This window comes from Pecten maximus, chromosome 5, assembly GCF_902652985.1.
Source record: "Pecten maximus chromosome 5, xPecMax1.1, whole genome shotgun sequence".
In the NCBI taxonomy this organism is placed as follows: domain Eukaryota; kingdom Metazoa; phylum Mollusca; class Bivalvia; order Pectinida; family Pectinidae; genus Pecten; species Pecten maximus.
In genome coordinates, this window is record NC_047019.1 from 20,408,742 (window position 1) to 20,422,578 (window position 13,837).

General features: G+C 35.1%; 1 protein-coding gene across 1 annotated transcript; it reads left to right on the forward strand.

Annotated features, from left to right (window-relative positions):
- Nucleotides 1-2,572: 2,572 nt before the first annotated feature.
- Nucleotides 2,573-13,380, forward strand: LOC117327460 (retinol dehydrogenase 14-like). Its single transcript, XM_033884459.1, has 8 exons — nucleotides 2,573-2,746; nucleotides 7,070-7,155; nucleotides 8,052-8,262; nucleotides 8,666-8,700; nucleotides 9,635-9,835; nucleotides 10,364-10,514; nucleotides 10,971-11,097; nucleotides 11,424-13,380. The coding sequence occupies exons 1-8, from the start codon at nucleotides 2,671-2,673 to the stop codon at nucleotides 11,560-11,562; spliced, it is 1,026 nt and encodes a 341-aa protein (XP_033740350.1). The 5' UTR covers nucleotides 2,573-2,670; the 3' UTR covers nucleotides 11,563-13,380.
- Nucleotides 13,381-13,837: the final 457 nt, after the last annotated feature.

Here is a 13,837-nt window from a genome sequence, read left to right on the forward strand (position 1 = left end):
TTTCATTTCGACAGGAATACTCAAATGTAGGAATCTTTATGGGCATACTCTAAAGAATGTCTAAGGGAAGGGGAATTTCTTCCTGGCGATGTCAACAAAAGTTTGGAGGGGGAATAAAAATGTTGTGCAACATATTTCAATTCAAATGTTTCGCCTTATTAACACTTAACTATATAATGTACTGCTGTACATATGGTGATATTGAAATCAGTATTACATGAGCAATGGACCTCAATTGTTTTGCAATCTACAGCGTGACTAAAGGTATATAAGGTAGAACACCTTGGCTATACGTTCGTTGGTTTTGTTTTGTTTTTCAATAGGAAGTGCATATTCTGATAAACGGTACCTATCTATTGTGAAATATTGCTTTAAAACAGGAATAGTTATATTTTACTACAATAGATTAACACAAACGTTCAGAGCATGTACTTGAACAGTTCTACTCGTGATATTTTTGTGGAATAGACTTTATTACAATTACTGAAAATTGAAAATGAATTGTTAAGTAGGAGTGAGAGAAAATGTAAAGATCTCATTTGTAATTTTAGACTGAAATTTAATCATGAATCAACTTGTCATTCCAAGTTACGGCTAAAAAGGAATGGGTCCCAAACCCCCGTAGTCGCCTTTCATCATTGCCTCCGTGATAGGTTGTTAACATTGTTCCAATATCTGCAAATCCAAATATGGCACATTCAGTATCCATACAATGTATATTTTGTCATAATGTCTTTGTATCCCGACATTTTATATGTATTTTGATATTTTAACACTTTAACCCTGACCCTTTAAAATCATTTTTAACCTCTGCACATTTTGATACTTGTGTTCTATTTTTTTCATGGTTTTTAATGTAAACTTTTAATGTACTTTATGTTAACTTTTTTATGCTTTCTAATATCTGTACCTTGACATGATTTTATTGTATTTTAATGTTTGTACCTTGACATGTTTTAACTATTTTAATATCTGTACCCTGACATGTAAAATAAACAACAAATCAGAATTGGGCGAGTAAATCAGTGCTAGTTGGTACTATTCTGTGTGGGATATTGGTGTTTTCCATAATCCTTTTATATGTAAGAAATTAACTAATAAACACAGGAACTATCAATTTCGCCTAATATGTTTACTTCAAAAAAAGAGTACTGTAGAAGCTTTGTACAATGGTTATCATTACATATATTTTTTTTTTATCTTTTTTTTTTTTTTTTTTTTTATTTTTTTTTTTTTGCGATTTCAACAAAAAATGAAAGCAAAAATATTGAAATTCTTAAATGGAACGTAATTTTTCTAATTGGGTTTTATTTTACAGTGTACCGGTTTTCATTTAATACTATTTTTCTCTCCTTGTAAAAGGGAAATTAGAACCCCTGGATACATTTATCGTGTGCAGAATAGTTGTTCCCTCTAACACAATCGATCAGTTTTTGTTTTAATATTATTCTATGCATCAAAACGAAACACTATTTGTTGACTCATCTCCACTCCAAGTCCAGTACCACCGTCTCCAATAGCAACTTATTGGTCAATTATGTCAGAGCTCGGAATAGACCGATATGTTGCAATTGTCATCGCATCGCTTTTTTTGTTTATATGGTGTCTCATTTTTACTAGAAATTCGCTCACTATGATCCGTGTAAAAATCAAAGACACATGTTTGATCAATAATACCGTCGGATCTCTAGAGGTTACGTCAATGTTTGCTCTCTGCTCCACTTGAATGTATCTTGGCAAAATCGAAGACAAACGACAGGCATTTTGATTGGGGTGACGAAATAAGACCGACCAATCGCTAAGCTGACGTATTTCAGTCAAGTGAATGGTATGGCGATCCCTGGATTCCTTTAATGTACATCAAAGGATCAACAATTATTTTGCTTTCGTGACATATCTCTGGAGTATCGGAGATGGATCATTAGAAGTTGTTTGAAAATAAATAACTTCTTAATCTTAATGAAGATGTAATATAAACCATCAAGCGCTTTTTCGAAATATTTTTTTTATAGTTGTTCTTTATATTTCAACATTATGCGTACCTGAAATATGTTTCATAAAATGTCCACATGTCTATACAGATAGCCTGTCAGGTATACATTGTCATGGCTTTCTTAACATGCTTCCTTTAGACAACAGACAATAACGTTATTGTCTAAATTGAACAGGATGCTGTGCTTAACGAAATATGTGTCACGTTATCGTAACATGTGACTGATTGGAATATGTCTGATATCTTATCAATGATCAAAAGAATTAGGATGCCATTAAAGAATATTACCGTTTGACGACACACGTTGCTACACGACTTCTTCCCCCTTGTAATCGCTGAATATATAATTTCCCTCGAGGGAAATCAATCGTTACGCATATGACTATTTTTCTCGCATGAATATGAAATTCTATTTCCGTTGTCACTGAAATTGATTTTAATATTTGTGTGTAATGTCGTGTTACTTAAAATAGTTTTATGATTATTAATATAAGAAGAACACGAAAATCACCCAGAAGGGCCTCTGGAAATTAATTACGGACCAAAGTATGTTATCGATATTTCAACGCTCACCGATGTCGCACTCCAATCTGTATCAATCCGGGGACTTGTTCACGTAGGCATTAGCTGGTATACACAGTCACGGCGAAGATACTAGTTAACTGGAACTACTAGACATGGGAGGACAACTTACATTTCCACGGGTTACTATCCCTACCAGTCGAGTGCACATTATTACTGGCTCCAATACTGGTATGTGTAAAATTATTTTAAATTATTTCAATATTTTAGTACTTTCAAAAGTGTTTTGATTAAGATAATTGCATGTAATGCTGTCATTATGCTAATTAAATCATCGTTAATTGGTATTAAAGACGCTTAGTGTAGAATGAGATAAAATTTAGTGTTAAGTGCATAAAATGTATGGCTAGAGACACATCATGTTTAAATTGACATCAAATATTTTTAAAACTTTCGGTCAGTTTCTCTATACTGTCGATAATACGCCAATCACTAATTGATAATATTTGTTAATAAATATTTCCTTATTTGAAAGTTTCATTTAAGTCAAAATATGCTCTATCAAAACTTTCATATCGTACACTTGAGGATGACATATATATAGTTTGGTAAGGTAAATTTAGAAAAAAAGACTTTGTTATGTGATCAGTTGGTCTAGCAAATCACCTCTGTTAATGAGACACTAGTTATTGTTTTGTTATAGCGATAATGATGTATTATAACGATAGTCTGGTTGTTGAAGTATTGGAATGATAACGTAGGCAGTGATGTATCGTAATGGGGTCTTGTCAGTATTATATTGTAAAGGAGTCTCCTTAGTGATGTGTTGACGAGAGTCTCGTTAGTGATGTATTATAACGAGAGTCTCGTTAGTGATGTATTATAACGAGAGTCTCGTTAGTGATGTATTGTATTGGGAGTTTTGTTAGTGATGTATTGTAACGGGAGCCTCGTTAGTGATGTATTATATTGGGAGTCTCGTTAGTGATGTATTATATTGGGAGTCTCGTTAGTGATGTATTGTATTGGGAGTCTTGTTAGTTATGTATTGGGAGTTTTGTTAGTGATGTATTGTATTGGGAGTCTTGTTAGTGATGTATTGTATTGGGAGTCTCGTTAGTGATGTATTATATTAGGAGTCTCGTTAGTGATGTATTATATTGGGAGTCTTGTTAGTGATGTATTAATAACGGGAGGCTCGTTAGTGATGTATTGTATTGGGAGTCTCGTTAGTGATATATTGTATTGGGAGTCTTGCTAGTGATGTATTGTATTGGGAGTCTTGTTAGTGATGTATTGTATTGGGAGTCTCGTTAGTGATGTATCATATTGGGAGTCTCGTTAGTGATGTATTGTATTGGGAGTCTTGTTAGTGATGTATTGTATTGGGAGTCTTGTTAGTGATGTATTGTATTGGGAGTCTTGTTAGTGATGTATTGTATTGGGAGTCTTGTTAGTGATGTGTTGTAACGAGAGTCTCGTTAGTGATGTATTGTATTGGGAGTCTCGTTAGTGATGTATTATATAGGGAGTCTTGTTAGTGCTATATTGTATTGGGAGTCTTGTTAGTGATGTGTTGTAACGAGAGTCTCGTTAGTGATGTATTATATTGGGAGTTTTGTTAGTGATGTATTGTATTGGGAGTCTCGTTAGTGATGTATTGTATTGGGAGTCTTGTTAGTGATGTATTATATTGGGAGTCTCCTTAGTGATGTATTGTATTGGGAGTCTCGCTAGTGATGTGTTGTAACGGGAATCTCGCCAGTGATATATTGTATTGGGAGTCTCGTTAGTGATGTGTTGTAACGGGAATCTCGCCAGTGATATATTGTATTGGGAGTCTCGTTAGTGATGTGTTGTATTGGGAGTCTTGTTAGTGATGTATTATATTGGGAGTCTCGTTAGTGATGTATTGTATTGGGAGTCTTGTTAGTGATGTATTATATTGGGAGTCTCGTTAGTGATGTATTGTATTGGGAGTCTTGTTAGTGATGTATTGTATTGGGAGTCTTGTTAGTGATGTTTTATATTGGGAGTCTTGTTAGTGATGTATTATATTGGGAGTCTCGTTAGTGATGTATTGTATTGGGAGTCTTGTTAGTGATGTATTGTATTGGGAGTCTTGTTAGTGATGTTTTATATTGGGAGTCTTGTTAGTGATGTATTATATTGGGAGTCTTGTTAGTGATATATTGTATTGGGAGTCTCGTTAGTGATGTATTGTATTGGGAGTCTTGTTAGTGATGTATTGTATAGGGAGACTTGTTAGTGATGTATTGTATTGGGAGTCTCGTTAGTGATGTATTGTATTGGGAGTCTTGTTAGTGATGTATTGTATTGGGAGTCTCGTTAGTGATGTATTGTATTGGGAGTCTTGTTAGTGATGTATTGGGAGTCTTGTTAGTGATGTATTGTATTGGGAGTCTTGTTAGTGATGTATTGGATTTGGGAGTCTTGTTAGTGATGTATATTGGGAGTCTCGGTAGTGATGTATTGTTTGGGAGTCTTGTTAGTGATGTATTGTATGGGAGTCTTGTTGAATGATTGTATTGGGTAGTCTTGTTAGTGATGTATTGTATTGGGAGTCTGTTAGTGATGTATTGTATTGAGAGTCTCGTTAGTGATGTATTGTATTGGAGTCTTGTTAGTGATGTATTGTTATTGGGCAGTCCTTGTTAGTGATGTATTGTATTGGGAAGTCTTGTTAGTGATGTATTGTATCGGGAGTCTTGTTAGTGATGTATTGTATTGGCAGTCTTGTTAGTGATGTATTGTATTGGCAGTCTTGTTAGTGATGTATTGGGAGTCTTGTTAGTGATGTATTGTATTGGAAGTCTTGTTAGTGATGTATTGTATTGGCAGTCTTGTTAGTGATGTATTGTATTGGCAGTCTTGTTAGTGATGTATTGGGAGTCTTGTTAGTGATGTATTGTATTGGGAGTCTCGTTAGTGATGTATTGTATTGGGAGTCTTGTTAGTGATGTATTATATTGGGAGTCTTGTTAGTGATGTATTATAACGAGAGTCGTTAGTGATGTATTGTATTGGAAGTCTTGTTAGTGATGTATTGTATTGGGAGTCTTGTTAGTGATGTATTGTAACGGGAGTCTTGTTAGTGATGTATTGCATTGGGAGTCTTGTTAGTGATGTATTGTATTGGGAGTCTTGTTAGTGATGTATTGTATTGGGAGTCTTGTTAGTGATGTATTGGGAGTCTTGTTAGTGATGTATTGTATTGGGAGTCTTGTTAGTGATGTATTGTATTGGGAGTCTCGTTAGTGATGTATTGTATTGAAAGTCTTGTTAGTGATGTTTTATATTGGGAGTCTTGTTAGTGATGTATTGTTTGGGAGTCTCGTTAGTGACGTATTGTATTGGGAGTCTTGTTAGTGATGTATTATATTGGGAGTCTCGTTAGTGATGTATTGTATTGGGAGTCTCGTTAGTGATGTATTGTATTGGGAGTCCCGTTAGTGATGTATTATATTGGGAGTCTTGTTAGTGATGTATTGTATTGTGAGTCTCGTTAGTGATGTATTGTATTGGGAGTCTTGTTAGTGATGTATTATATTGTGAGTCTCGCTAGCTATAGTGATGTATTATATTGTGAGTCTCGCTAGCTATAGTTATGTATTGTATTGAGAGTCTGGTTAGTGTTATACTGTAAAGGAACCTGTTATGGGAGTGAGTTTCCTTTAAGGGAAATATTTAATCTTGATGATATACACTAAATAAATTATGTTTTAAAGTATCATTATGTGCACGTACATTATATGTGTATATACATGTGTACAACAATCTAGATTATCACACTATTATTTTTACTGAAATATCCAGAAAATGCAGTAATATTTATAGTTGCCATGACTAAATCAACCTGACGAATAGATTTAGCCGTATAACATAGAACTTATGTTACATTATACTTATCTACTTGGGCGTTTTCAAATTTCTCACATCATCATTACCCAATATACGTAGTGATGTAATTGACGTGTGTGAATCTCTGTGAATATGTTGGTAATTGCGATATATGCTTTATCTGTTATGCCATCCTGAAATTACGAAAGTAACAATTGTTTTACATGTATTTATATTTCCTGTTAACATAAAGGATTAAACACGATCACTGGATCAATACATATATCGTTACCGTCTAGTCTCCACATTCACAGTCCTATTTCACACTTATCCATAGCTAGATAACAGAAAAAACCTATAATGTTATTCTCCAAACCTTGCTTTGATATTTTGTTCTTGTACTGAAAGAAACAATAGCAATGTTAAACTGCAATATACCAATAATAAATATCAATGATATGCACGAAAGAAAAGACATGGTATCGAATATGCTTGTGAAATTGGAAGCAGAAAAACGATTTCCCCTCTGGAACGCCTGGTTTAATTCTACTTGGATGATTTAAAGAGTCCCCGTCTAAAACTATATATTTTGTTTGGTATCCTCTTTCTATCAATTTTGAATAAGAATTACTTTTTCGTATTTTCTAATGAATAATCATCCCTTCTACAGTATATATATTGATACGATTGCAGGTATCGGCTATGAGACGGCAAAATGGATAGCCATGTTAGGAGGGACTGTCATAATGGCGTGCCGGTCGAAGACCAGAGCAGAAGAGGTACATCCATACATTGCTATTTCAGTCGAAATCATAATACAAATATAAATATAAAAGTAAAAAACAAAATTTTAAAAATATAGAAATACAGTGAAGATGTATTATTTTAACTATTGTTTATCATGCATCAATGTTAGATCAGAATGGGAAACTAAGGTTATAAAAGCAGTAACTCAATGATATCGTGTGTCACAGCATAGTTCATCTGCCTATACTTAATGCCATTACTCGCTCAATCGCGTGTAACTCATTAAAACATTAGCTGTTAATAATCTCATAAAGGGATTGGTGCATCTGCCAGCTCGCAATGACACAGGAAAACAAAAATATGTTTATCTCGTCAAAAGCCGCCATCTTTGTTATGACAATACACTGATACTAATTTTCGAATATTCCAGCTTTTCTTCAGTGATATATATAATGAATTAGCATATAGGTACCCACAATTCACCTACACACAGTTTCCTATATTCCCTAACTTATTCGTCTCTAGCAGAAACTGCAAAACTACATGTATTGTTTATACCAACATTGCATTTGTATGAACTTAAACAGTAATCACTTTATTTTTTACCTTTTGATCTTTGAACCCTTAAATGTGTTAGCCCTCCAAAACACTGATATTTGAATAGCTTACATATGCAGCTAACCTGAAATTACATTATATTCCTGAAAGAAAAAAATCGGTATCACAGAGGGGCTGCAGAATGGCCATAATTGGCGACCCTGCCTTTGTTTTACAGAGCAAAGTTATTAACTAGCTATTAATAGTTAATAATTATCCATTTTTCATTCGGAAAGTTTCTCTCTTTGAAGGGAAACCACAAGAAAATATTTTCCTCGCGTTGTTATGAAGCTTTAAAGCGTCGTAATACTGGTAACTGGTTGTGTTAAAGGCGATTGGCCGAATGAAGAAGGAGTATGAACAGGAAAAAACTAAAGGCTCACTTGGAGGTCTCGAAAACTCTATGCAACTTAGTGTGTTCTTCATGAAGCTAGACTGTAGCTCTCTCAAATCAACCATGGAATTTATTGATGAATTCAAGAAAACTGGTCTCAAACTGCATGTGCTGATATGCAATGCTGGCGTTGGAATGCACAAACAGGGTGAGTCTGTTGGAAGAATCATGGGAATTTTTTAGGTGTCACTGAATCACTGTGTTCAAGTGTAACTAAGTAGAATGACACTGTCAAAGGTCAAGGTGGACGATGCATTACTCTATAACCTTTGGAATTCATACAACAGCTGTGCGTTTAAAACACGGAATAAATAAATACATAGATAGATAAAATAATAAGCAAATGAATAAATACTATTGTTTTTAAAGAACTGTTTCTACAATCTACATTTTGGCCATAGCAGATGATAAGTCCGATTGTTTGCTACACGTCAAAAGTAAATATTATTGGTAAATCATCACATCGTATTGCTATTCAACATTATATAAATATCTAGGTAGTTTAATTCATTATAAACGTCTAACGTATTGAATTTTTAATTATCTTACAGCTTTTACGGAAGATGACAACGAAATCCACTTTCAGGTGAGATTCGTGAAATACAAAAAATATACACTTCATTTGTTTTAATATTACACAACCAGCTCAACGTGTGATATATTGGAATAACGATGTACGAATTGGAAATCGAGTTATGTTATTAATGATTAACATAATTAAACTTGTCGTATGTACTCTTTACCGGTGATTACCTGCAACAAATTTTATTTGAAAGGAAAAGGATCAAACAACAGGCATAGCCTATTTAAGCTCTCTCCTAAAGGTAACAATTAGTATATTAGTAAATAGATTTATATATATATGTGTGTGTGATATTTAACAATTAAACGCTTGTTAGATTGTATTTAATGTCAATCTGGGTGACAGATAAACACTTGGGGCCAAGTATGAATACTGCTGTCTTATTTTCAATTACAAGTTATTTTAGCAAAAATAATTTGTGTAGGTTGTTTTGTTGTTGTATTTTTATATATCAAGAATTTTACTAAAAAATGATAACCTGATGAAGGAAAAGGAGTATAGTACATACCTTACTTACCACTAAAACGTCACAAAACTTTCATACAGTTGTATTTCTTATACTTACATTGTACATCTATATAATTATACAAACGTCATCATAAAACATGTCACTTCTTCGGTTATTGGTAAGATGAGACAAAATGTATAAAATAAAGTACCGGATATGGGAGAGTTCATCTAAGACAGATATATGTATGTTTAACTGTATATAAGAGAGTTCGTCTAAGACATTTTAATTGTAGATACAGTACCGGATTTAAGGTTGTTAACGTCTAATGTAAGATGCCATATATCATAATCACATGAGTGAAGGATAAAACATACATAAACCTGGAATGCTAAACCCCAAAAAGATACCACACACTCAATGACAGTACCAATCACTCACACTTTTGCCTTAGACATACATTGCTGTACTTTATTTTTGCCTTTCCAGGTGAACTATCTAAGCCACTTCCTGATCGCGGCACACCTACTTCCGCTTATGAAGCGATCGGGAGATGATTGTCGAATTGTCCTTGTATCCAGCATGCTCCATAGTCTCGCCAAGTTTGAACTGTCAACTATTCATGGAAAACAGTGCTCACCGCGTAACTTCGATAGACTACAGTACTATGGCCGGTCAAAACTCTACCAGGTAGAATGTTAACAATCTGTTCCTTTTGTCTCGTAGACTCCCCTGGAAACTTTTACCAATTATTCTTTATTCAATAATGTTATTACTGAAACCCTATTTTATGTTACAAGCATGGTATAGAAAAAATGAATTATTATCTAGATAAGTTTTGTCATGTTGGGGAAAATTGAAACCATTTTGCCAAACGTGATTTTCTCGTATTTTTCAAATGATCGTAAACGAGCTTTTTTGCCTGCATGCAAGTGTTGTCAGAAGATTGATTTGTGTTACAGTAAATGGGCTGGACAGTATCTTTTTTTTTTATTAACAGCCATCTTGTAACAGTTTAATTCCTCTAGAGAAAAACATCTTGTAACAGGAAAGACACGGAATAGTACTAGGCATGCGTTGGACGCCTAAACGAACCGCAGAGTAAAGTTAGACAGCACTGTCGATGTTTGGAATAACTGTCTAACTTCACTGTGCTTAAACAAACGTAATTATTGTATGACAAATTATATTTCAGACACATGATCAAAATTGTTTCAGATTATGCAGATGTACAGCATGAACCGCCGTCTCCGAAGCTCAAACGTCACTGTGACGTCATTGCATCCCGGGGTCGTGCGGACAGAACTGGAGAGAAATTTTAAAGACTTCCCCACTATGAGGATGGGGATGTTTATGGCAAAACTGATAGGTGAGAATGTCGTTTTATCAGATTCAGATATATTTATCGAATGTCTGGGCTTTGTTCCTATACTGTGAATATGAAAGGTCATGTATCACTACAATTCGTCATTGGAATCACATTTTGGCATTAACCCCAGTGAAGCCTCAACAGGCAAATGCCGACGTGTCAACAAAACTGTATTGTTCCAACGGTAATTCACCTTAAAAAGTACACCAGATGTCTACCAGTAAGAAAAAGCTTAATTTTTAATCAAAACCCCCTTCTATTTTCTTATAAGAAATATTTCAGTCTTTTATCGAGTATTCAAGTTTTAATATATTAAAGTTAGCGTAACGAAATTAATTCTAAAAAGCAACCGTCTTCTTAAACATATACTCTTCTCTGTCATAAAATGCTTACAGTATGCTCTTACATTCAAGGTTGTCTTCAATGAATTAATCATGTTACCTTTTTGTTCAATAGGATACTCGGTAACCCCATTTGAAGGAGCACAGACGACCTTAAACGCTGCGATTAACCCTGATTTTGCCGGAGTCAGGGATGTTTACTTTGTCAAGTGCCGAGGAGAATGTCCGGCAGAAGCTGCAAGGTAAGTGTGTACAAGAAATTACTGTAAATGTTATTATGATAGTTAAGATTTTCATAGTTTTATTAAAGATATGAAGCAAAAGGGTGTCATTTTCACAGAAATGGTTATTTTGTGTTAGATTTATTGGTGATTTATCTATTCTCCGCGAGTTTGTTCTGTCCTCGAAATTACGTAAAGTAGAACATCTTGACCTATACATATTCTTAAAATATTTATTATAATGTTAATGTAAGCACTATTTTGGCTAGATGTAAAACAGTATAAAGCATTGAATTTAATATTAATCTCTAAAAGCGAAAATATATGTATGTACCTACTGGTTGTAGGAACGTTGCCTACCAGGAATCATTGTGGCAGTACACACTCGATAGTCTCGATTGTTACCTCACGGACGACGTCAAGAGTGAGCTGAACGGCAATCTAAAGAGCAACTTGCATAGAGGTTCTGTGCGATGGTCGTCATAGACACTAACGGTTACCCTGGCTACCCCTGCAACCAAAGACATGAAAATGCATGACCAAACCCGTGATCAAGGCAAGCACGCGATCATTACACACGACGAGCTATACGACTTTGTAAATATCGTGATAGTCCAAATCACCAATACCTTACACGACCTATATTGCATGCTAACAAAATACCAAGTCAATATTGTTATCAATGACAAGGTTGGTAAGGTCGACATAAGTATGTGACAACATATATCTAACATACGTGTACGTAAAACACTCACAGTCAACATCTATATTGTATATATGTGGTATTTTACTGTATACTATATCTCTCCATACGTATATGTTATCATGCTACATCACCTTAATATAGATATGTTTTGAACGTGTCGTTGAGCTGCCATTGTCATGACAGGATTTTGCTCTAAAACAGTGCATTCATTCTTGCGTTTTCGGGGCACGGTAAATTATACCGATTGCTACTATTTTAGCAAGAATGCTTTCGATCGTTCAAGATGAGAAATTTCTCCAGAAATAAAAATGAATGATTTCCGAAGAGATTATTCAAGAACATTATTCAAGAACACTGTGAGCGTGTACCGGTGCTGCCATCTTGCGAGCGAAACACGTATATGACTTTACCGAGAACATTTGATCTGTTTGTTATGGAAAATTGGATTTTTTAGGAAATGCACGTGTATACGGGAGTGACCGTTAGGACATTATAAGCACGTTAATCCAACAGGTGTATTAATTACATGTGTCGATAGCAATGATTTTTACCCTGAAAGAGTGGTTGGGTCTAGCTGTAGATGTGTGATTCGGTTACTCTACATGAGTGAATGGGTCTAGTTTCGAAGATATGTGGCCCTGTTGCCCTACAAGAGTGGTTGGTTATTGGTGAAGGTGGAACCCGATTACCCAACAGAAGTGGTTGGGTCTAGCTGAATATCTGTGGCCCGGTTACCCAACAGAAGTGATCGGGCCTATCTGAATATCTGTGGCCCGGTTACCCTACAGGAGTGGTCGGGTTTTAAAAGTTGAAGATTTGTGACCCAGTTACCCTACAGACGTGATCGGGTCTATCTGAAGATATGTGGCCATGTTACCCTACAAGAATAGTTAGTGCTAGTTGAAGATGTGTGACCCGGTTACCCTACAGAAGTGGTTGGGTCTAGTTGAAGATGTGTGACCCGGTTACCCTACAGAAGTGGTTGGGTCTAGTTGAAGATGTGTGACCCGGTTACCCTACAGAAGTGGTTGGGTCTAGTTGAAGATATGTGATCCGGTTACCCTAAAGGAGTGGTTGGGTCTGGATGAAGATATGTGACCCTGTTGCCCTACAAGAGTGGTTGGTTCTAGCTGAAGATGTTTGACCCAGTTACCTTACAGAGGTGGTAGGGTCTAGCTGAAGATGTGGGACCCAGTTACCACAGAAGTGGTCTAGCTGATGATGCACCCTTGGTTGCTCTAATGCCTTTGTTTGCCACTTGTACGTATAAAGACATGCTAATTGTAATATTACCGGATTTATATGGTTATTTCTTCATGTTTTGTTGTACCTTTCGTTGTATTTGATCTGCAAAGGCATTACTATTAAATTATTTCCGGATTTATTGTTTATCTTAATCGTCTGTTTTTCTTGCTATAATTAGCTTCATACGGTAGACTGCCTTAGTCTTAATTAATGATAGACGTTTAATGCCTGTACAGTTTGCTATCTTTATTCAGAGACTTATCGAATTATTACACTCTGCTAAATTGTACATCGTTATGAGAGTAATGACTGTAAGCTTATTGTATCATTAAATTTCTTTATTAAATTTGAAATGTATATCTTATGTTTTCTATTATTCACAGAGTCCTTCGATCAAACTTGTCTGCTGTCAGTTTCAAATTCGAGAATTGAATATCAACAATATGTACCCCATTTCCTACTACACCTGATACACGAAATACATTATAGGGACCATAGATTAGGAATTAGTGCGAAGTCCCTTCGGTATATAATCGACTGGTCCATCCTTTGATTTGGAGAGATTTATATTTTACATGAAGGTGTGTATAATTAAACATGATATATAGAGTTTGAAAACAACACACACCCATTTTGAAAGTGCTCTTAAACACAATTTCGGCAACGTCTATTGTTACCAGGTAGCTACGTTTACTTTAAAAGTACAAAACTGGTGTTGATGTAGGCTAGCATGCAACACACAACCACTTAGTATACCGTTCTTCATCCTGAACCGAAACGTTAGCGGATTTAAATGCGGTGAACAGAAAC